General features: G+C 38.4%; 1 protein-coding gene across 2 annotated transcripts; it reads left to right on the forward strand.

Moving 5' to 3' along the window:
• Positions 1 to 10,075: 10,075 nt before the first annotated feature.
• On the forward strand, positions 10,076 to 19,194 carry zbtb21 (zinc finger and BTB domain containing 21). 2 transcript variants are annotated; one of them, XM_028467600.1, is made up of 2 exons: positions 10,076 to 10,196; positions 15,359 to 19,194. In XM_028467600.1, exons 1-2 carry the CDS (start codon positions 10,088 to 10,090, stop codon positions 18,391 to 18,393), a joined length of 3,144 nt encoding a protein of 1,047 aa, XP_028323401.1. In that variant the 5' UTR covers positions 10,076 to 10,087; the 3' UTR covers positions 18,394 to 19,194. The 2 variants fall into 2 exon arrangements, with proteins under 2 accessions (XP_028323401.1, XP_028323402.1); XM_028467601.1 differs by having other exon boundaries at positions 10,077 to 10,190.
• The last annotated feature ends 5,381 nt before the right edge of the window (positions 19,195 to 24,575 follow it).

Consider the following 24,575-nt stretch of genomic DNA (forward strand, 5'->3'; position numbering starts at 1 on the left):
GCCTTCCAACAGACATAAGAGAATGCCCGACTTATAACTCTTTTAAAAAACAACTTAAACATCATCTTAAGGTAAATCAGTCCTGCACTCATTTTAATTAAAATGTAATTTGCATAGTTTTTATATTGTGTTTGTATTCTTGTATACTGTACATTGTGTGACCTGCCTCAGGACTACAGATCTAAATTAGCAGTTTTGCTATAATCTGGCATATTTACAATTTGTGTACAACTTGTATATGATTGTTTATTGATGTGCGTTGTCCCAATCAAATAAATAGATAATTACATAAATAAACCAATCAAATTAATAGATTAAACAGTGAAGTAAATATTCTTCTGTTATTTCAGGTAGTGGTTACACTTTTTGCTCTAATGTGCATAATTCCTCTTTAAAACATCTTTTAATAGTAATTCCTAGATTAGATGAAAGCTTAAGGTCTTGGCTTGAAATGTGCCTGCCTTTCAAACTGACAACATATTATAATACAAGGTACTAAACTATTGTTATATTCTTCTTATTATCTTTCAGTCAATTATTTTGGTTCCCCAATAAATCTACTTTATTTACCAATTTCCATAGCTGAAAAAGATGCTTTGTTTGAAAGATATTTGAATAATCAGAAGAATTACCAGTTTATTACCATTATCATTCTTAGCCAAATGTTTTATATTCTTAAATCAGCACCAAATTTGGTTTCTGTTATGAATGACTTCAAACTTTACCTGAAATAATTGAAAATAATCAAAAATATAAAAACACAACAAATATTTGATAATTCTATATCGTTCATAAATTAGTCCAAAACCATGTGCTTGGCTACTAAACTTCTCACTAATGACTTTTTGTATTTTACCTGCTATCATAAGGTATTTTTCTCCTTTAAAAGTCATTTTAGTTTTATATCTTATGCTTCTCTTTATTCCCTTTGTATGAAGGTATATCTATAGTGAATCCTCTTCAGTATCTGAATTGATTGATGTATTATTGATGTTGTACCGGTGTTGAAAATGCCATTTTTGTTAAATCAATAAAGCATTAAAAAAAAAAAAAAAAAAAAAAAAAATTTAAGCTTGCTATCTAAAAGTTGATTCAAATGAAAGCTAATACAATTGACTTTTTACAACCATTAGATTTATGTGGCTAATAATCTGCATGGTTTTAATAAAAAATTAAAAAAAACAATATCAACCTGAAACATTCCTCTGAATCAAAATTATCTCCCTAGCCCATTTTTTTGTTCTTTGTTTATGAAATGAACAAAGGGGGGGGGAGAAAATCATGATATCGGTTTGATGTAAAAAAAAATATCATCATAGCACCTTCTAATGTAGCATCAATAATTAATGTGAAAACCAAGCAGGTGAGACAATCATCCATAGTTTGCCCTTTATATAAAATATTTCATTATTAAAAACCTGTAAGAAAAAGCACTTCTTAAACAAAGCTAACAAAGAAGCTAACTAATCAAATGCGATAAGCCCTAATAGCTCAAGCATATCGCAAGAATTCAGTTCAGCTCAATTTAATCCATTCATTTGTGGATTTTGTTCAAATTACTAAAAAAGACAAGAAATTAAATGTATAAAAAAGAAATGATAATTTATTTGTGGTCAATATGGCTTCAAATGAGCTATAAAACTATTGGTAATGACATCCAAACCAGGTGAGGATGAGGCTTTAAAATGATCCAATGTGAACAAAACAGTAAACGCTCACCTTGATACGTGGCCTGTTGTTTCCCACAGAGAGCGAGCAGAACCACAGACAGACAGAAGGACACAGTCCACGCCATGTTCCACTGATCACAATCCACAGCAGATATTCATCCACCACATTGTGCCCACGTGGTTTTCCTTACAATGATTCTGTCCAAATATTCAGAATGAAAGACTAAAGACTCTGTGCGTCCATGGCTTCCTCCTCCCCTCCTTAACAGCAGTCCCTCATGACCTGAGAACTCATGGAAACCAACAGGAAAGCAATAACCGAAGGGCTTTCATTTGAAAATACGATACAAATACATTCATTCACTCAATGTTATAATGATATTTTAAACATGAATATGCTCTAATATTACTCATTCACATTGTAGTACTGATCATTTGAGTAAAACAATGGCACTTGTCATTTTTCTGTTGAGTTTCACTTATAAAGATTTAGCGGTACATGTTTGGTTTTTTTTATAAATACAAAGTTGGGTTTTATTAATTTCATAATTCATTGAATTTATTGAGTCAGAGTCAGTAAACATGTTTTTGATCGCAGGCAGAGAGAGATAACGAAGTGGAGGAGACCCAGTCCCCAATGGTGTGGTTTCCACACAGGTAACCATGACAGTTCCTGCTATGCAACATCAGCCTCAGCTTCCCACAATCCTCAATTCTATTATACAAAGCAATGGCAAGGCAAAGCAAATGTATTTGTATAGCGCATTTCATACACCAGGCAACTCAATGTGCTTTACATGATGAAAAAGTGCAACAGAAAACATTCAACAGCTTAAAAATCAACAAGAACATTAGAATCATCAGCAAAAACATTTAAAATCATCAACAAACACATTACATCAACGACAACCTGACCATAAATCTCCCTCTCAGTCATACACAGTAGAGAAAACAGGCACTGAGTTAATCTTATTTAATGAATATTTTACAATAAGCCACCCAGACTGTTTGAACTAACAGTTTGTTCTGCTTGGATGGAATAAATGTGTTTATAAAACAACAAACTCTTCTAATAGAGCTCATGCTATGTTAATGAGGTGTGAAATCAAACCTGATTAAACTTCCTTTACTTAGTGATAGGTGGGTTTACTCTGAGCCACTGTGCTGAAACTGATGCATGTCGATCGTCACACATGAAGTCACGCAAATGCACTTGTTTCTGCAGCCACAGCTCACTGCTTCCTCTGTGTGTTGCCATGTATGGTGAACTGAACTCCCCAGGGTGCAGAGCCTAATGATACCAATGTGCTGCTGTGCTAGAGTGGCTTTTGCTCACTCACACACGCCTAATTAGTTTCACTGGGCTTGGAGGAACGTGTAGGTACACGCACATCATATCTACACAATTAAACACACTAAAGACTATTTAATCTGTACTTGGATGACTTGTGTGTATTATCTCTACAAACCCGAACATGAAGTCCACTATCACTTTTAAAATACTGTTTTGGACTTACACATACTTTTATTGACAACACAAAACGTACGTACAAAGGATAACAATATTTCTGAGATTAGGCCCAAGAGCTCAGTAAATTATAATTATATTTGCAATAAAGGACAAGAAAAAAAGAATAAACATGCTTCAAGAATAATAAAGAATAAAACAGAGGCATAAGTAGCCTATCCAACAAAGCTTAAAGGGGCAGTATTATGAAAAAAAAAATCACTTTATAATGGTTTTGAAACAGTGATATACTGTACATTCCTTTAGACTCATTCAGAGGGTTAAAGTTGAAAAAACTTTTTTCTCCCTCCCTTGTTATTCCACATTTTATAAAAAGTCAGCTCCAAATGAGAAAGTTGGATTTTTGCCCCCTAATGAGTCATAAGGGGGAAACTCCTCCTCCTGACAACCCTGGCTCCTCCTACCCTACATAAGAATGTGACCTCCTCCCTCTCAAACTATCTCACAGATAAAAGAAACATAGCAAAGGCAGGTTGATATTACAGTTAATATCTTTACGTTCAGAATATAGATAATCCAGCACATAGATAAACCGAAGAGGGCTCAAATCAGTTTCACTTTTAGTAGCCGTTATACCACCTTGTATCGCCTTTATGGAATGATCAAACGTATTTGTGACCCAATGCGATGCAGCGGTCAGACAAAACAATGGACTATCATCTTAAATTGGCTATTCCTGTGGTCAGACTAGTAAGGAGGAGAAGGAAGACTGTTACAGTTTTTTCCAATTGCTAACACACTAAAATGACTTCCATAGCACAATTATTTTAACTGACACACAGAGAACAAAACCTTCTCTCAAGTTTCCAAAAGTCTTAACACATTTTCTGCTTTACACACATTCATGCAATTCAAAATGGCACTGAACACAGTTCTCTGCATAAGACACAACAATCTGACATAAAATCACGTTTGCAATATCAAAACACTGCCATTCAAAATGACACTACATGAGCTAATTAGCCAACATATGTCCCACCTGGCCAAACACCTGAATGCTTAATTGTTAACACTTCAATCAGGAAATAAACACTATAAAAAGACCACAGGTGAGCACCGCTTTCTTTTACAACAACAATGGAAGATGTTGCAGAGAGAGGAAGAGGAAGAGGGAGGATGAGAATGAGAGGGGGCTCAAGCTGGTTAGAGGAGTTAATGGCCAAAGAAGACAACATTAGTTGATCATGTCATCAACCATGGGCTGACAATGCGAGAAGCTGGACAGAGAGTGCAGCCCAACTTGAACCGTTTTACTGGTCATTTAGACTGGAGCACAGGTATGTAACCAAAATTTCTTTCACACTATGTAGTACACCCCATGTCAGTGCATCAGTTGGTGACACCAGTTTACTTCATGAATGGCTGATGTCATACACTAACTGTACAAGTTTCCTGTAAAATGTACTCTACTGTGGAGGAAATCGATTAAGGCTGCATTGTCCAAGCCCCATATATTTGGGGTTTTTTTTGTTTTTCTAGAAGACTGAGACGGATCTGGATAAGCATAATGCTTTTTTCCGTCGCCCTTTCCGGCATGCAAAAGGACAAAAAAAAAAAAAAAAAAAAAAAAAAACCAATGATGTGATTTTGCTCTGAATGTCAAAATGAATTTCTGTGATTGCAACCATGTCGGAAATGAACTGAATAAATAAATTAAAAAAAATAAATGCAACCATGGTGGAGAAAGGGGCCAAATGTTCACCGGGGTACAGGAAGCTACCATTGTAAACTTGGTTTTGGAAAATAATGAAATCAGATTACGTGAAATTCAAAGCCACATCATCCAAGACAACACCATACTCAACAACATTCAACGAGTCAGTCTGTCCACATTGGCTCGCATTCTCAAGTGAAACCAAATCAGACTGAAACAACTTTATAAGGTGCCTTTTGAGAGAAATTCTCAAAGAAACTAAGAGCGCAGACATGCATATGTGGATGGAAGTACAATATTGACTGCAGTACACTACAAGCAACATGTTTTCCAGTGTACTGGATAACACCATATTGACTTTTTGTTTTTTGTTTTCAGGGAATACTGGAAATCGATGCTCATGCAATCCCACATGAGTTCATCTTCATAAATGAGGCTCGCTTCAACCTAGCAAAGACCAGAAGAAGGGGAAGAAACATCACTGGCAACAGAGCCATTATAGATGTTCCTGACCAACGTGGTGGGAACACAATGTGCGCTGCCATCTCCAATATGCATGGTGTCCTCCACCGTCATGCCAACCTTGGACCATACAACACAGTCCATATTCTCACATTTCTGGACAGACTCCACATCATTCTCATCACACCAAAGCATATGAATGATGCAGACCGTCAAAGAAACCGGTATGTTGTAGTATGGGACAACGTGAGCTTTCATCGTGCAGCCCCAGTCCAAAATTGGTTTGCTGACCACCCACCATTTCATGTGCAATACCTCCCACCATAGAGTGCTTTACATTATGCCCAACAGTGAGTAGTTGGTTAGACAAACATCTGGTAATATGCATGACGTGTGTGCCACTTGGTCCAAAAGTTTGATTTTGACAATGCTATATGCAGTTTTGGTTGCAGTGCTTCGTTTTGCTGGCTATAGGAGGTATTTTGCAGTTTGGGTGTGTGGTTTTGTAAATTGTGTTAAGTATTTTGATAAAACCACACTAGTTTGCAAAATTGTGTTTTAGCAATTGGAAAAAACTGTAATGATTTACTGATGGTGCTGTGATAAACACACAAGCTGAAGCAACGCTGAAGTAGCGTGTGTGTTTACGTCTACTTATGCATATGCATGAAGGCCCAAAAAACTTTTCAGAGGGCTAAAACTCCAGAAAACGGCGAGTTTGGGAAAATAAACCTCAAATTCTATGTTGTTGGGGTTTTTAGAACAAATAGAAATGTGTGAAAAAATACATAATACAGGACCTTTAAAACTGATCCCCATCTTTTTTCAAAGATGTGAGTCTTCAGTTGTAGTTATGCTGTCAACTGTTCCATTGAGTATACCTGTCTGATATTTTGTATCCATTGTGAGACAGTAGGTGGTTCAGGTTTCAACCAGCAGGTTGTTATCATTTTTCTTGCAGTTCTTAGAAGGAGATGCAACAAAAACTTCTGATCATTGGAAAGATCATCCGGGAATATGTCCAGTAAAAACGTTAAAGGGTCCCGGGAAAGGTTCACTTTAAGGAGCTTTTCTTAGTCCTTTAACTTCAGTCCAAAGGTGTTGTACAGTGGGGCAATCCCAAAATATGTGTTTGATCACCCACAAGTTCACAGTTTCTCCACCACATACTGTTACCCCAGCTCCCATAACAAAAAGACTTTAGTCTTAGTTTAGAGTCCTGAAAAATCAGATTTTTGTCTTCCAGTAAAACTCCTTCGACATTTGACTCCCTGCCCCCTTATGACAGCCAGAGAAAACATTTTGCCAAGTATCATCGTCCAATGTGTTTTTGATATGTTTTGATGGTTGGATTTTAGTGTTTTGCATGATTTTATTATTTGTCTTGCTGTGTGTTGATGGTCTTGTTTTGACGCTGTAATCGACTTTAATTTTTTGACTTTTATTATTATGCACTTCCTGCCTAGCACAGAGTCATTATTAGTGAATTAATTACATCTGGCCTCCATGTCTCCACAGTAAGTCCACCACAGTTATTACTGAAAGGTTTTATTTTTTTTCACAACAAACTCTCTGCTTTTAATGTTAAAAGTGATGTGTGATTACAGAATTTCTCCTGGTCCTGGTCACACAGCCCTAAGCAGGCCAGATACCATTGTACACTGATAACATTAGCCAAGGTCTTTTCTCAGAAACTCTGTCATTGTTATGCTTAGTGCTGTCAGCAGCATACAAAACCCTGAAAGCACAAAACAATTACAGATTTATTGGGACACACACATATGGAAACCTCTGAATCCCAGGCCTGTGTGCCTCTAAAACCCTTTCACCTAAAAAAAACCCTGTGTCCGCATCTGACCAATAAACACTACAACTTCACTCCGTCTCATTCCATTCCTTGTTTCATTCAAAACCACCACAACAAAAAGTGTTTTCATGACAGGTCAGGACCAATTTATTGTTGCTTGGTGAGATCCAAACTTTAAACTACAGAGAAACACTGAGGCTGCATCCAAATAGTCTCTTCTATCTCCTTTCCTATCAACTTTTCCTTAACCCCGTGACATCATCCATGAAAGGTGTTAGGAGCCTTCCTAAAGGAGTTAGGGAAATGTGATCTTGTTGTTTTTACAATCAATCAAATGCACTTCCACGAGATGACGTAATAATCCAACGGCATTGAAGGTTAGTGACATCTGCCATGTTGAAAAAACAACAAATTTCTGAAAATGGACTACTAAAAACACCTTTTTAACACTTCCCCTGTGCCTCTAACCACTGATATAATCTCAAATATCACATGGTTTGAATTTAAATCACAGGAAAAGTGGCTACCAGGCTACGAGGAACAAAAGTGAAACTAAAAGAACATCACATTGAGAATGGTTGCTCACACCCACCTTCCACTCAGAAATCAACATTAGTCCAAAAGTATGATTTAAAAAAAATTGTTCCATTTATTCAAGATAAAGGCCTACATAATGTTGCAGGCATATGCATGTGCAACTGCACAAAGCATTCCTAGGTGAATGAAACATGTTGAATAAAACATAATGTGGCTAAAATGTCTCTGATCCCTTTTTCTTTAACCACAGAGTGCTCTGTTTTATGTCTTTGTGAGTTTCCTTGAATGAGCGGGTCCCTTTAAATGTTGACGCGGCAAGGAATTTTAGGACAGCATTATCTAATTTCCTTTGGCAAATGATGCATCAGTGTTTCCTAGGCTAAATTAGGTTATGAAGGAATCATTGAGCTTCATTTCCTTAGCTTTTAGAGAATTGGAACACTCCTTATCATGGCCGCCACTTAAAAACTCCCAGGGGTTAAGGAAAAGTGGATAGGAAAGGAGCTAGGAGGGACTATTTGGATGAACTCAAACACTTCCAGCTTGGTGAAGAGGGCTCACTAGCGCCTCTACTTCCTGAGGAGGCTGCAGCGTGCGGTTTGGGGGGGGGGCTCAGTCCTCAAGTCCTTCTACAGATGTGTGGTGGAGAGTGTCCTGTGCTTCTGCATCACTGTGTGCTGTGGAAGCTGCTCTGTGGTAGAGAAGAAGTCTCCGGAGAGAGTAGTGGAGGCCACATAGAAGACTGTGGGGAGCAGCCTACCCACCACCGTGGACATCTACTCCACTAGATGCAGGAAAAGGCTCTCCTGCATGGTGAAGGACCCCACTCACCCTGCACACAAATACTTAACCCCCTCCCCTCTGGATGACGGCGAGGGAGCATAAAAAGCAGGGCTCCCAGAGTGAGGAACTGCTTTTTTACTGAAGCTGTAGGACTACTGAACTCTGGTGGAGCTCTGTAGCCATGCAACCCTCACGTGCACATTGTGGGTCGCAATTTTTTTTTATTGCTGCTGCTGCTGCTGGGGTTCAGTTGTTTTGTATATTATTGTAATAATACTCTATATTTGTATATTTTTTTATATTTACTGGTGTTTTTCTATTGTATCTGTTTTTATTCTTTTATTCTTTACTCTATTTTTTATTTAAGGGCTTAACAGAGAACTTGGAGACTCTTTCATTATGTACATGTTCATACACATAACAATTAATAATCTTTGAATCAGAGAAACATCCATTTATTTATTTTTTTATCCAGTTAACATGATTCCTGTTGCAAAATGTCTATAGTGGAACTCAATGATGAACTTACCTGAGAAAAATCCTAATCTATTTAACCTCTATATCAGACATGGGCAACTTTTATCACTGCAGGGGCAACAAAAATGTGATTGTCTGATCTGAGGCCCACATTTTCAACATTATCAGCTTTTAGGATAGTGGTCAATCTGAGCATTCATACAGGAAATAGAGTTTGTCAGGGTTTTTCCAGGTCATGTTGTGAGTTTTTGTTGTCAATTTGTCCATTTTTTTCTTTCATTTTATATGTTTTTGTTGTAGTTTTGTGTGCTTTTGGAGTCATTTCTGCATTTACCTTAAGCATAAACCTTACAAGCTAGGCAGAGGTTCGCATATGGCCCTCTGTCCAATTTTGTGTGATCACTAACTGTAGAGAAATATTTGCAGAGCTCCAGTATTTCTATCACATGATAGCAGTCAATTTTAATCTCACTTTGTTGAAAGAACTTGTTTTTTTTTCCAAAATGTGGCTAATTTCCCCCAGGTAGTCCACAAAATTTACCTGAATTTACAATTTCAGGAATATCCTACAGGGTTTGATATACTCACATACTTTATCATTTTTACGTGGTAGTGCAAACGAGGGCACAATAATGTTGACTTTGCTCTTTTTTTTCCACCTAAAATCTGTGGCCCACTAAGGCTCAAACTGGCCCATATTTGGCCCCTTAAATAAAATTAGTTTCACATCCCTGAGTTACTCTTCACAGACAAATAAATAAATAAACAAATAAATAAATAAACCCCGACAAAAAGACTAACCTCCATGTTGGAAGTAATAGATAGCTTTAAAGTTAATACATTTGAACAAATTTATAATAAAAAATAAAACACAGCATTATAAAGAATTACTCACATGATTATACAAACAGCATAAATAAGAAATGTAAAGGCATACTGAAGACATATTTTAATAAATACAGATAATAAATACTTGTTCATTAAAATATTATTAGGAAATAGTTATATAGTTAATGGAATAAAACAATTTAGGAAAAAACATGTGGTATCTCTTTAAATTATCTTATGATTACGTCATGGTTTGCCCCGCCCTCTACCTCCACCCCAGCCTATTAGCGCACAGTGCACGTGACGAGCGTTCTTTTGGATGACCTCATCTCTGGTGTGGGATGACGTCAAATTCAAGATGGATGGGATCACGACCAGCGCGCACAAACCAGCACAACACTGAGCAAAGTCCCGCTGCGAGGCGGAGAGCCCGCGCCCGGCCCGGTGAGGGTAAGTCCGGCTTCACCGAGACACAAGTTAACGGTAACCGGAGCGGTCGTGAGGAGCGCGTGAAGCTGTTGAAGAAAAGCGTTACTCCTTTTCCTCCCTGACGTAACTCCGACAAGAGGAGGAGGAGGGCTAAAAAAAAACCCAGACCAGTTCCAACCTGTTTATGAACAGGAACTGTGCTACGTCTGTCCGGTGTTTTAAACAAATTAACAACACTTGTACCGGCAGCAGCAGCGGCGGCCGCGCTCTGCGTCCGGCTGCGTGTATTCTCAGACCGGGATTACGTGGAGGAGTCAGCGCTCAACTTCCTCTGTGTGTTGAAGGATCGGGTGTAGTTCAGATTAAAGCTGTGAGCTTGTTTACACAAGAGAATGTATCACGTCACGTCTCACAGATGATCCAATGTGTTAAAGCGCTCACTTTGTGTGTGTTCACTGTTCATCCCTGTAGGTTACTGCAATGACCCGCTGCTGCTGCTTTAAATGACACGTTGAGTTTATCATGAATGAATGAAGCTCCTGTGACTGACTGTCTGTAGGCGTTTATGTCCAATGTGCGTTAGAAAGCAGACACAACAATGTGTCATCCGGCTTTCAAAATAAACGTCCTAAAATTACCACCGCCAAGGAATATTTACTATTTAATAATCAAGTACTGTTTCCACTGCTGTATAACTTATTTGTTTGTCTGTTTGCAGAATTACGTTAAAAGTACTTCACGGATTTTAACACAGTTTAAATCAAAGCGCCATTGAAGATTCCATTATATTTTGAATGAAATCTAGATCAGTGTTTCTCAAATAGGGTTATGTGGAAAAATTATCGAATGCAAATATAGGGTTTTAGAATATTTATTTTTAGTTAAAAATGATATCCATAATAATTATGATGGAAATGATCTTGATTAGAACATGATAAAAACTATAGAAATAAATATATTCACGAGACACTAAATAGTTTCATTCCACTTAGTTACTATATTTATATATATATATATATATATATATATATATATCAGGGATGTAACGATTAATCGTAAGGCAGTTAAAAATCGATTCATAGGTATCACGGTTGACATGATACTTTGAAAATTGAATTGCAGTACTTTTTATAAAAGCAGAGGGCTATATATATATATATTTATATTCACACATTAAACCTGGATGTGTTAGAATAATAAGCTTTTGTTTTTCTGCTTTGGGTGATCTGGAAGCGAAAACAGAACAAATGTCATGTGATAATTAGAGTTAAATTCTCCTTCATTCATTCCTTCTGTGCTCCTCTACCTTTATTTAACTTGAAGCTCCAAACAGCTGAAAATATAACATTGATAAATACAACATCTCACTTTATAATGTGTGTTATCACTCATTCATTCCATCATTAAGCTCTATAGTTGTTTTTTACATAGTATTCTGAGAAAAATATTGTCGTCAGACAAAGGAGGGTACTTGGATTCAGAAATAAACAAAGCTACTTGAGCCAAAAAAGTTAGAGAACCACTGATTTAGATCAATACACTGATTCTGGATCAGTTAGAAAAAATAATTTAAAAATCTCTACCTCTCATCATTTGTAAAATTTCAAAAATTAATATCTCTGTAATTGACCCATCTTCATGAAATTTGGCTAAGTTATGTCGGGTTGGTACGTGAATTATCCCGAGTTGGTTTCATCCTGATTAGAACTGTATTGCACATTTCATTGGGACTTATTAAATAGGTATTTATTAATAGGTATTAAAATTTCTTCCAAGCCTTTAAAGTGTAAATTTGAATTGTACTGAGTGGGTCGTGGGCAGCTGTAAATTTACAGCTGCCCACGACCCACTCAGTACAATTCCGTGACCCACTTTTGGGTTCCGACCCACCAGTTGAGAAACACTGAATTAGAGGAATCAGAACATTATCATTTTTAGTTTGTATGCTTTCCTTGGGCTTGCTTATATTTTTCCTGGATGGAAGTTGACAACGTTTGGAAAAAAACACACACGTCAGTCAAACGTAGGATTGTAGATGTAGAAGTTGAACAGGTTTATAAAAATACATTTCTGGGCTTATTCATTAGTCAAATACTCAGTAGGAAACCACACACATATTATTGTTATGAACAAAATGTGTAACACTTCAGCAATTTTCCATAGAGCCAAAGTTCATTATATACTCTTTATTGTTTCTTAAGTGATACCTAACGTGTGGAGGTTTGGGGACACACTGATTAAAACTAACACTGAACACAAATTTAAATGACAAAATAAATGTATACTTAAATCCTTATAATATCTAGGTCCTACAAACACCAGATTATATACAGCAGTTAAACCTTTTATTCCCAACATGTATTCAGTCATAGATTGTTCAAAATTAGGGAGTTTAGAGGAAAAGCTTTCATCAACTAATGTAAGACTCCAACAAACTTCAAGCAGAGATATTTGTCAGTCAAAGACTTCATCAGTGGAATAGTTACATAAAAAATGTGCAGTTCACTCCCTGAATTTAAAACGGACCCTAAAAACATGTTGCTTGTAAGATATGGATATAAAATATGCAGAGTTGTTTTGAAGTCTTTATCTATTTAGACTTTTAGATTTTTTATTTTTTTGTTTCCTTTCATTTTCAATCAACTGCTTCAGCCCACACCTACTGGGGTTGGTGGACGGTTATTGTCTGCATTATCTGACATTTATGTCTGAGTCATATATTTAAACTTTCAATTCTGCCTATGGCATTGATGCAGCGCTGGCTGAGCAATACTGAATATGAAAACAGAAATTGTTTTTCGAGGTCAGTGTGTGCATTCGGTTTCGTTCTCAGCTGTAGTCTCACAGTTGTGTAATCGCTGTGCTTTTGGGCATGTATTACTGTAAATGACCGCCCCCACTATTTTAAATGAGGAATTGCTTTTTTAAACTAAAGTGAACCTCCAATAAAAAATAATGTAGATAAATAATTCAGTGAATTAGGAAAGTGATTTATTCCTCATGTTAATGTGTTTTGTTTTTGTGTAAATGCTTGGATGCAGAGCTGCCACTAACGGTTATTTTTGTAGTCGACTATCTATTGATAATTTTTTCAATTAGTTGACTCTTTTATGATTATTTTTCTGTTTTGAAGCACATATTTTGGACTGCTTTTTTAAAGCACCTGTGAACGTGTCCCTTTTGTACTGTGACAGCATGTTTTACAGAGAGGAATTAAAACAATGACATAAAACATGTTTTTGTAACGTCCATCCATCCATCCATCCATCTTCTCCCGCTTAGCCGTTTCCGGGTCGCGGGGGCAGCATCCTCAGTAGGGAGGCCCAGACTTCCCTCTCCCCGGCCACTTCCTCCAGCTCTTCCGGGGGGACCCCGAGACGTTCCCAGGCCAGCCGAGAGACATAGTCTCTCCAGCGTGTCCTGGGTCTTCCCCAACGTAGTTTATATATTTATCCATACCTGTCAAGTATCCCGTTTTGGCCAGGAAACTCCCGAATGTTACCCCTCTTTCTCGCCATCGTGCTGTATTAGTAGAAGTCAGCATGAAAAATCAGCCAATCACAAGCGCTATAAATACACGGCTTTCAAAAAGTCTTAAAGGATGTAAAGTCTGCAACAAATGTGTCTAATAAGTCATTAGTGAATACCAGAGAACCACATGAGTGAGCATGAGAAATTATACAAAAATATGTAATAAAATAAAATGTAAATGTCTGACTTAAAGACAAGCAACGTGAAATTAACAGTAAATATTAGGGGTGTTGAAAATAATCGATTCTGCAATATCACGTCGCGTGATTCTCGGATTGAATCTAAATGCATCTTTATCGATTTTTTAAATTTAAAATATATATACTGTATATACATATTTATTTTTTAACCTTTATTTAACCAGTAAAGTCTTTTCCACTGCAGGAGACATTGTAACTGCACAAAGAAGTGCACTGAAACCTGGGCATGTTGACCAGCTTGTGTTTTTTCAATAAAATCTAAAAAGAAAGTACTAACTTTCTGCATTTATTTTTCATTCTAGGCTTGTATCTCAGTTAAGTTGCACTAAAGTCAAAGTTGGTTTAAAAGCCACAGGCAGATTGTATGTTATTTCTTATTTTAAGTTGTTGGCACATGGCATGTTTTCATTTTCAATTCACTGCCTCAGCACAGTTGTGTAATCGCTGTGCCTTTGGGCAAGTATTGCTGTAAATAACCGCCCCCACTATTTTAAATGAGGAATTACTTTTTTAAACTAAAGTGAACCTCCAAAAAAAATTATGTAAATAAATACTTCAATGAATTAGGAAAGTGAGTTATTCCTCAGGTCTGTGTGTTTTGTTTTTGTGTAAATGCTTGGATGCAGAGCTGCAACTAACGGTTATTTTTGTATGTAGTGAGGTTTAAACCAATCACAGTTTCTTTTGAATCAAGTCCATAAAGTAATAATAATAATATCTTGTTTTAAAAAATCCTTACAGGTTAAGAAATGTCTAATTAATGTTATCCGAATCACATAGTTGATAATACATTAAAGAGGTTTACTGTTCAGAATAAACACTAGTATCAGCAGAATATGATATTTCAAAGCAGCGCTAACTCTCTGAGTGCAGAGTTAAACATGCTTTCAGACGTACACACAGACCTGATAAAACCTATTATTAATTAATACTTATTTGAATCACAGACTATCGGGTAACAAACACATTTGCATGTGATTAGAAATGAAAGATTGGGTAAATATCAGTAGTAGTGTACAAACCTGTTTATGTTTCAAGTGTCTGTGTATCTCCGTCGTGTTTTAATGATTGAGAGTTAAACTTCAGAGTTCACGATTAAACTGTTTTACTCGTTTGTTTTTGGTGAAAAGTTCTGAAGCTTTAGAAACTTTATGTTGCGTTAAGCTTCTTCTGTTTTCCCTCTCTCCGTCATTCTTCTAAACTGTTTAGTTGCTCAAAGGCAATGGGGCGACACTTACTCAATGTAAGGTACTGCAGCAGAAAGAAAGCAGGAAGCGGCCTCGGGCTGGTTTTTGTCAATAATTTACAAGATTAAACAACGCGTCGATGATACAAAATTTGCGTCGACAAATTTTTGTAGTCCACATAATCGATTATGTCAACTAATCATTGCAGCCATACTTGGATGTGTTGTTGTGTCATTGTTTAATATTTGGATTTCTTGTTTTCCAGCCATGGAGAGCCTCGTGCACTACAGTAACCCCTCCCATGCCCTTTCCATGCTAGGGGTTCTCAATGAGCAGAGGCTGCGGGGTCAGATGTGCGACGTGGTCCTGGTGGTGGCCGACCAGAAGTACCAGGCCCATAAGAGTGTTCTGGCTGCCAGCAGCGAGTATTTCCAGTCGCTTTTCACACAGATGAACACGGAGTCACTCAGAGTTGTTAACCTGGACTTCTGTGAGCCCGACGCCTTCGAGATCGTTTTGAATTACATTTACTCCTCCTCACTCTTTGTGGACAAAGGCAGTCTGGCAGCCATTCAGGAGCTGGGCTACAGCCTTGGAATCCCTTTCCTCACCAACATTGTGTCAGCAAGGCCGCACGCATCTTACTGTGTGTCAAGAAAAAGGCTCTCTGTGTCAGAGGAGGACGACAACGACGTCCACACAAGGAGCGTTATTGTCTGTCGGGTCCAAAACGACACAGAGCATCACTCTCGCTCCAATTATCCAAGAAAAACTTCAGTCAGGCCATCATCTCCTCTCTTAAAGGAAGACTTAGCCCCTCCTCCTTTGGAGTACAACTCTAATAATTCACTCAGGAATTCTGAGCCACGCTGGAAGTCACCAGAACAGAGCAAGCCCCCTGAAAGGTCATCTACTTATCCATACATCTCCATCCTAAAAGGGAATTCCTCTCTTGTGTCATGTGTCAGGCCCCAGCTGACGTCATCTGTATCCTTCAGCGATGTAGATGTGCAACACAGCCAGTTGCACTCTGATGCCGACCACGACATGAAAGAGGAGGCTGAGGAGCAGGAACCCAGCACTGATACCAAAGCACTCCTCCTGGGTCGGGCCAGTAAGCCAAGCCAGACCATTGACAGGAGTGGGCCTCTCATCAAAAGTCTGCTCCGAAGATCTTTATCCATGGACAGTCCCATTCCAGTCTTTTCACCCACTTTGGAGCTCAATCGAGAGCAATCTGTTGTTAAAATGGCATCAAAATCCAGTGAGACTGAAGTGTCAACACACAGCAATCCAACAAGAACATCTCCATTGGTTCTCAGGTCCAAGTGCCCCAGTAGGTGTGAAAAGGAATCTCAGGTGGAAAGAGACTTTGTGAAGGCTGAGCCCAGCAGTCCCCTCGCCGACCCCATGGACATGATCCGCATGACGGTCGCAGAGGCTCTGCCAGTCGACCTCAAAGATTTACAGGATAATTATGATCACGAGTTTAGATCTGACGTTGCTCCTCTGAGCAAAAGAAAAAACAGGCCAGACAACAGACGATACCCGTTCAAGAAGAGCAAAATATTCAAAGAACACACTTCTACCGCCCACGTGCCAGACACGCTGCCACTGCCTGAGAGCAAAGAGTTCACCGAGAGCAGCGAGGAGCCTCTGCAGAACAAGGTCTTTAAATGCTGGAACTGTTTGAAGGTTTTCCGCTCCAGCACCGGGCTACACCGTCACGTAAACATGTACCACAATCCAGAGAAGCCGTATGCTTGTGACATCTGCCACAAGCGCTTCCACACCAACTTCAAAGTGTGGACGCACTGCCAGACTCAGCATGGTGTCGTGCAGAACCCAGCTTCATCTGCGAGCTCGCCTGTGCTCGATGACAAGTTTCAGAAAAGGTTAATAGATATTGTGAGAGAAAGGGAAATTAAGAAAGCTTTGCTTTGGAAGCTGAAGAGGAACAAGCAGAGTCTGCAGTCTCCTGGGCTCAGCAAAAAGAGACTGAGGCCCAGTTTCATCTGTCCTTACTGTGGGAAGGTGTTTGTGTTCCAGTCGCAGTACAGGCAACATTTACGGAGCCATCCTGCAGACAAAGCTGAGCAGAACATGGAGCATGAATGGACAGAATGGGAACAGGATGGGATGATTGAACAGAAGAGCGCAGACAGTGAGGTCTACACCTGCAGGCTTTGTAACATGAAGCTACCCTCGCTCATTGAACACAGCGACCATGAGAGAGACTGTCAGCACTCCACCGTGTGCCCGTACTGCGGGCTGAGGTTCTCCAGTTCACTTGTCAAAAGGGACCACGAGGCTCATTGCAAGTACAAGAAGCTCACATGCCTGGAATGCATGCGGACTTTTAAAACCTCTTTCAGCATTTGGCGCCACCAGGTGGAGGTGCACAACCATAACATTATGAGCGTGAAAGACCAGATGCAGCTAAGACATCAGGAGAACAGTGACGAGGGATCCAAAATATTCAAGGAGGATTGTTTCTGTGACGAGCCGTTAGCCACCAGCAGCTCCAGAGAAAACCTGAACTACAGCGACTCTTCTGGTGCTCCCATGTACGATTCTGAGGACTCCTTGTCTTATGTGCCTGAGGACCTGAGCATGGCTCACCACGGCAAACTAGTGGTGAAAGAAGAGCCTTTGGAGGAAGCCGTGTGTGATGCAGAGGATGTCAAGTCTGGGCTGGAGGAGCCGGGTGTGTGGCCCTGTGAGAAATGTGGAAATCTGTTCAGCTCTCGCAAAGACCTGGAACGCCACCAGGAGCTGCTGTGCCACATCAAACCCTTTATCTGTCACATCTGCAACAAAGCTTACAGGACCAACTTCCGCCTTTGGAGCCACTTCCAGTCGCACATGCCGACTGCTAATGAACCAGGGGCCAAAGAGATCAGCAGGCAGCCGTCGCCACGCTCTCCATCACCTCCTCTGACCCCTCAGACATCAGAGCAGCCCACCCAGCAGGCCTCAGTGCTCAAGTCCACTCAGGCCGGACCCGTGGCCGTAGCGGTGGTGGAGGAGTCCAGCAGCCCAGAGCCATGCAGCTCCAACGCGAGCAAGACAAATCTGCCTGAGCTGGAGGAACAGGCCTGCAGCCACAGCCCTGTTTCAAGGTCCAACAGCGTGGACAACAACGCCAGCGGCCCTCAGGAACCAGATGCCCTCTTCTACCATGCGCCTTCTCTCTCCGTGCTCACGTTCAAGAGGCAGTACATGTGCAAACTATGCCACAGAACCTTCAAGACCGCCTTCAGTCTGTGGAGCCACGAGCAGAGCCACAGCCACAGTTAAACTTAAGCCCCGCCTCCAAACACGGGACAGTGAATGTATCGCTTCAGTGCTTGCCTTTGTTTGTTAGAGGTGTAAATGTGAATGTGCAATCAAGTGCTAGATTCCTCAGCGAGTCCAGATGATAATAGACGTGTTTTTTCTCAGTTGTCTTTTTGTATCTATTAACTAACGGAGAGAACCGGGTGCAGAGTTGTAGCCTTTAATAATTCATTGGACGTGTGACGACTGTGCGCGATGCGTTTTTCTCTTTGACGAAGTAAAAAGTGCTTTTCAAGTTTTTGAGTCTGCAGTTTAGTATATCATAAGTGCTTTAGTTTTTTCTATCAAATTCTATTAAGTATAGTTCATCCTTGAAAGATAGCATTGTTGACCTTGACAATGTACAAAATATGCACTTTGTTCACTAGATTCATTCTTTTATTGAATAACAAAATGAGCTCTACAGATGCAGGGATACATTTGACTAATTCAGGGTTCATGCTGCAGAAAATTGGCTTTAATAGTTTATTTATATTGCATATATATATACTGTCCCACACACCTCATACCAGGGTTGGAGTCAATTACATTTTTCAATTACCATTATGTCTTCAGTTATCGACAACATTATGATGACCGGCATTTTTTTCCAATTTCAATTACGATTAAAATTATGATTTTTCCCTTGAAAGGAAATTACACTTATTTTCTCAATTACTAAAGTTCAAATTCAATTACTCACAATTACCAAAACTGAAATAAACAAACCCATAAAACATAACCATCCTCTTGTATTAGCTTCTCTTATGATAACAGCTCAGTTTTGACCCATGGCTTAAATCAGCTGTAAAAAACAAAGACACAATATTATCTATCATCCAATTTGTTTCTCATCTCTTGGTTCCCTTGTCAGGCTTCCTTATCAATGAAAAATATTGGTATTAATATTTTTGATGTGGGCATCTAAGCACTTTTTTTTTGTCAAGAATGGTAAAATGATCCTGAAGAGAACAGACGGGTAGTGGGAAAAGTTGATATGAAACATATTTTGATAATTAACTACATACAGTGTGTGTGTAAGCCATAGAACTGTAACATTGTTCCCCAGTTTTGTGTTTAATTAAATTGTAATGGACAGTTTTTGTAGAATTTGTATGGCAATTACAAAATCAAATACCTGAACTCGTTTACAATTACAACAGCAACATGTTCTTTCAATTGTAATTGACCCCAACCCTACCTCATACACACACACACACACACACACACACACACACACACACACGTGAGTTGACTTCTATTTCAAATCATCTAAGAGTGCAGCGACAGTGTTAATGTGCTCAGGACAGAATCCTTCCAAACTGATCAAATAAGTAATTCCCTGAGCTTTAAAGCGTTTAGATGGCCTTATGCAACTTTAAGAAAAACTATCATTTAATGTGAAAGCACAAACGACTGATGAATCAGGCATTCATTCAGAAGTGATGAAGTCCCTGAAGGATCGAGTGAGAGGATGAATATTCAACTCCTGCTTCCTAAAGATTTGTCATGACAAACAATGTTTTGATTGTATCTCAGTGGTTTAACAATCGTATAACTGTACAAGTATATATTTCAGCTTTTGCTCGGTGGACTAGAAGTTTGTCAGACATTTTTTAGGATTGCTAATATATTTGGAAAGTACCGTAAGCGTCGGTGTGCTCCTTTAATCTGAGTGCGTTTCCCCCGTGAATGCAGAGATCGTATCGATATTAGTGCGCGTAAAACTCCTCAAAGTTTCAAAGACATGCTTAGACTCGTGTACACGGACGTATTTGTAATTGGAATTTTTGTACTAACTTTATTAGTGAACAGAAGTTTTATCTTTTTAGTATTCCTGTGCTCTTACTGCAAACATGGATATTTGTATCGGCAGTGGTCAGTTGCATTATTGTTGCTTTGGAAAATTTGCAACTGTTTTGTGTTTAGATTTTTCTACAGGTTTTTTTTTTGTGCTTTATTTCTGCAATAAAGAGCGACGATGGAGAATGTGTTTAATAATTTTTATTTTGTCTTTGCCAAACACTTGTGCTTTTGAAATCATGTTTAATCATAAACATTTTTATCTGTTAGATCATTTTATATTCCATATGAGACTAACAATATGACACATTACCAGGGTTGTGGTCAATTATATTTTTAATCACGTAATTGATAATAATTACAATTATGACGTTATAATTTTATATTTTTTAACTGTTAATGTAATTTAGTTGTAATTAACTTTGTAATTGGCATAGAAATTATGTAAAAACTAATTTACAATTTAATTAAACGCAAATCTAGGGAACTATGTTACAGTTCTGTCTTATGTAGTTTACAGATAAGTTATACAGTAATGAGACATGGTTAACAATTATTGAAATGTGTTTTATATGAACTTTCCCTCTCAGTTCTCTTAAACATAATTTTGCCAGTTCGTTTTTTAAGAATTTAAATCAAGGGCAGAAAATAGGCTACGACACCAACACCCAAAATATTAATACCAATATTTTCAATAATTAGGAAGCCGAACAAGGTAACGAAGAAATGACAAATTAGATAAATATTATTTTTTGTGTATGTTATAGCTGATTTAGGACATTGGTCTGATAACTGACCCGTTATCATAATAGATGCTAACACAATGGGAAGGTTACATTTAATGGGATTTTTTAATAAAGGCTCAGTAATTGCAATTGATGAATGTAATTGTAATTTATTTAAGAGCTAAAACATTAATTGTACATGGGGAAAAATGCTGGTGACCGTAATCGTAATTGAGTTGCAATTGAACATGGATAATTGAAGACGTAATTGTAATTGACCCCAACTTTGCACATTACTAACATTAATTTGAATTAAACTATTAAAAAAAAAACTGCTGGAGACGATAACTTTTCATCAGATAAAGACAAAGTGTAGCCAGGCGTGATACATTTATCAATCTATCTCTAATCTTCTCTCTCAAAGCACATTGCATTGTGGGACACGGAGTCCTGTAGATGGATACATAGAAGGGATTTTACTGTATTCTTAGTGTAATTTTTTGCGTTTGCCTCGGAAAATTCTGCTATATTTTACTCTAAATGACTATTTTTATACTTCATATAGACCTATATTTTACGCTAAATGTATATTTTTGTACTTCATATAGAGCTACAGTATATTTCTACTCTAAATGGATATTTCTATACTTCATATAGAGCTATATTTCTACTCTAAATGGATATTTCTATACTTCATATAGAGCTATATTTTACTCTAAATGGATATTTCTATACTTCATATGGAGCTATATTTTACTCTAAATGGATATTTCTATACTTCATATAGAGCTATATTTCTACTCTAAATGGATATTTCTATACTTCATATAGAGCTATATTTTACTCTAAATGTATATTTTTGTACTTCATATAGAGCTATATTTCTAGGAAAAATGACAGCTTTTAACAGATGAGAGACCAACACCTGAGCTACCAGACCTTCAGCAAAGGTCAGAAAGTTGTTTGCATTTTCCACAGTGAAAGGAAGGATTGGCTTCGTGAATGCGCCTCACTGAGGCTGTTCTGAGTAGTTGTTGTTGTCATTTTCTCTGTGTTTCTGTGTTTCCAACACAAACAACGGATGCGCTGCCGTGTCATGAGATATATCTTGTTAGGTGAGTATGGAGGCTATATTAAATAATTGTTTATGTTTCTTTAAGACTATAAGTTGAGAAAAGCTGGTAAAATGGGAATGGATGAAGCATTCATAACAAAACACTGAAGCTGTTTTACATGTGGTTCATTTATTAGGATTTAATAAACCCTGTCATTACATGTTTGTTACACACTGATTTCTCTTCATACACAAGATGAGCTGGAACATTCACACACGCACGCATGCACACACACACACATTGTTTTCCTGCTGGCACAAAAGTCAGGGGGATGTTTTTCAAGCTCAGGGCCACTGTGACAGTTCTTGCCTGGAATTAGGGAGTGAACTTTAGGGAAGTGATGACTTTTATTTGGAAAAATGGCAAATTGGAAATCCGGTTCTTTTCCTCTGTGTCAGGTCACACTCCTGGTGATGCTGTGAGATAAGAAGTGTCTAAAAATCAGGCACTAATCGTGTTTTCAGCACCTTTACAATAACTATAGAGCAGAGATGGGCCACTTGGAAATGTGAAGGTCTGATCCAGGGGCAGAGCTATAGGGGGGGTTGGGAGGCCGGTTCGCCCCCGGCCTGGGCCCCAGAGGGGCCCGGATAGGAGGAATGGACTTAAGGGAGCTGGGCCTCTACCAAGGCTCAGGGGAGCTGGAGAAAGAGGGCCCTCCCATGACTTGTGCCCAGAGGTGCACAGAGTAATTCTTCACCCATTATGCAGATTTATACAGGGGTTATATAAATGTATTTTGTGTGACGTATGCATACTAAATTAGGTGCATGCACGAGCAGGCTCGGTGTAAAACCACCGGAGGACTGCTGAGGCAATGGTGCACGGGAGCAGACGGAGCGCTATCTCAGTCTGGATCCAGTAAAAAGTGACCATAAAAAGCTGTAAATGGACTGATATGCAGACGTGGGACAGTGAGGAGGAGACTTTATGTAGAGATGGAAACTCATCCAGTGAAACTGATCAGAATACATGGAAACACACGGAAATCTTCGTTAACAGGAGTACAGCAGCCCGCCTACCTGCCCGTTCATAACAAGTAGTTATAAGCATCTAGAGACTTAATGCTTTTAGGTTTTCTTTCGTTTATACACTGGGTTTTTCTATCAGATATGTATGAATATCTGGCCAGTGAACATCTGGCCAGGAGCACACATCTGATCACCACTCGTTTTCAGGAATGCTGCATGGGTGCAACAATCGTTCACCTGTATTTAAAGTGAGTTTCCTTAAATAAGCGGCCGCGTCCTCAGGTGACAAGCTTTCTACATACTACAAAGGATAAGACTGAAATGAGAGTTTCAACATGGCTGCTGCTTGGTTCAAGGGTGTACAACGTCGGATTTGTTTGGACGCTCCACCACCACACCCCACCTGCTGAGTTAACAGGACTCAGTGATGATGTCATCAGTCTTACCTCTACAGTGATGATGTCATCAGTTAGAACATTAGAACATGGTCCTCTGCTGTGATGATGTCATCAGTTAGAACATCAGAACATTGGTTTTACCTCTACAGTGATGATGTCATCAGTCCTACCTCCACAGTGATGATGTCATCAGTCTTTACCTCTACAGTGATGATGTCATCAGTTAGAACATTGGAACATTGGTCCTATCTTTACAGTGATGATGTCATCAGTCCTACCTCCACAGTGATGACGTCCCACCTTCAAACACAACCTAATTTGGCCCTCCCACTTTTTTATAGCAATACATACTTACGGGCACTGTTCTAGTTTAGAATAATGAACAATCTGAGCTTTAATACAGGAGGAAAAAAATGTGTTTGTGATTTTTGAAGTCATTGTTTGAATTTTTGTGTTCGTTTATTATTTTTTATTTTGTGATTTTTGAGTCATTTTGTATATTTTTGTTCACATTTTGTGTAATTTATTGTCATTTTGTGTATTTCTGTTATTTTTGTAATAATTTCTTGTGTCCACAACCTTGAAAATAGGAGCAAGTGGATCAGAAAATGGGTGGATGGATGTACATTTTTCTGTTATTTTAGTGTATTTTTGTAGTTCTGTATTATTTCTGATATATTTGTGGCCATCTTGATTGTTTTTAAAGTAATTTTGACAATTTTACTTTTATTTTGTGTTTTTGTTGTCATTTTGTATATTTTTCTACACAAAATTAGTCTGGGGGTCACTAGTTGCCCATGACTGTGGGCAACTGGTCAAACTTTTTTGGCTGAAGTACCCTTTTCTGTTATTTCTGAATCCAGTACCCCCTTTGTCCGACTACAACATTTTACTCAAAATTCTGTGAAAAAACACCTATAGAGCATAATGATGGAATGAATGAGTGATAACACATTTTAAAGAATCTCATTTTGTAAATAAGTGAATGAAACAGTATTTAGTTCCTCCTGAATAGATTTATTTCTATAGTTTTCAGCATATCCTGTCACTCCCTCCTGATGACTGATCCTTGTATTTTCAGTGTGTCTTTGGTGTAATCATGTGTATTTTTATTATTCGCTATTTTTTTTCTCTTATTTTGTGTCTTTGTTG

Source organism: Gouania willdenowi, chromosome 14, assembly GCF_900634775.1.
Source record: "Gouania willdenowi chromosome 14, fGouWil2.1, whole genome shotgun sequence".
Taxonomy (NCBI): Eukaryota; Metazoa; Chordata; class Actinopteri; order Blenniiformes; family Gobiesocidae; genus Gouania; species Gouania willdenowi.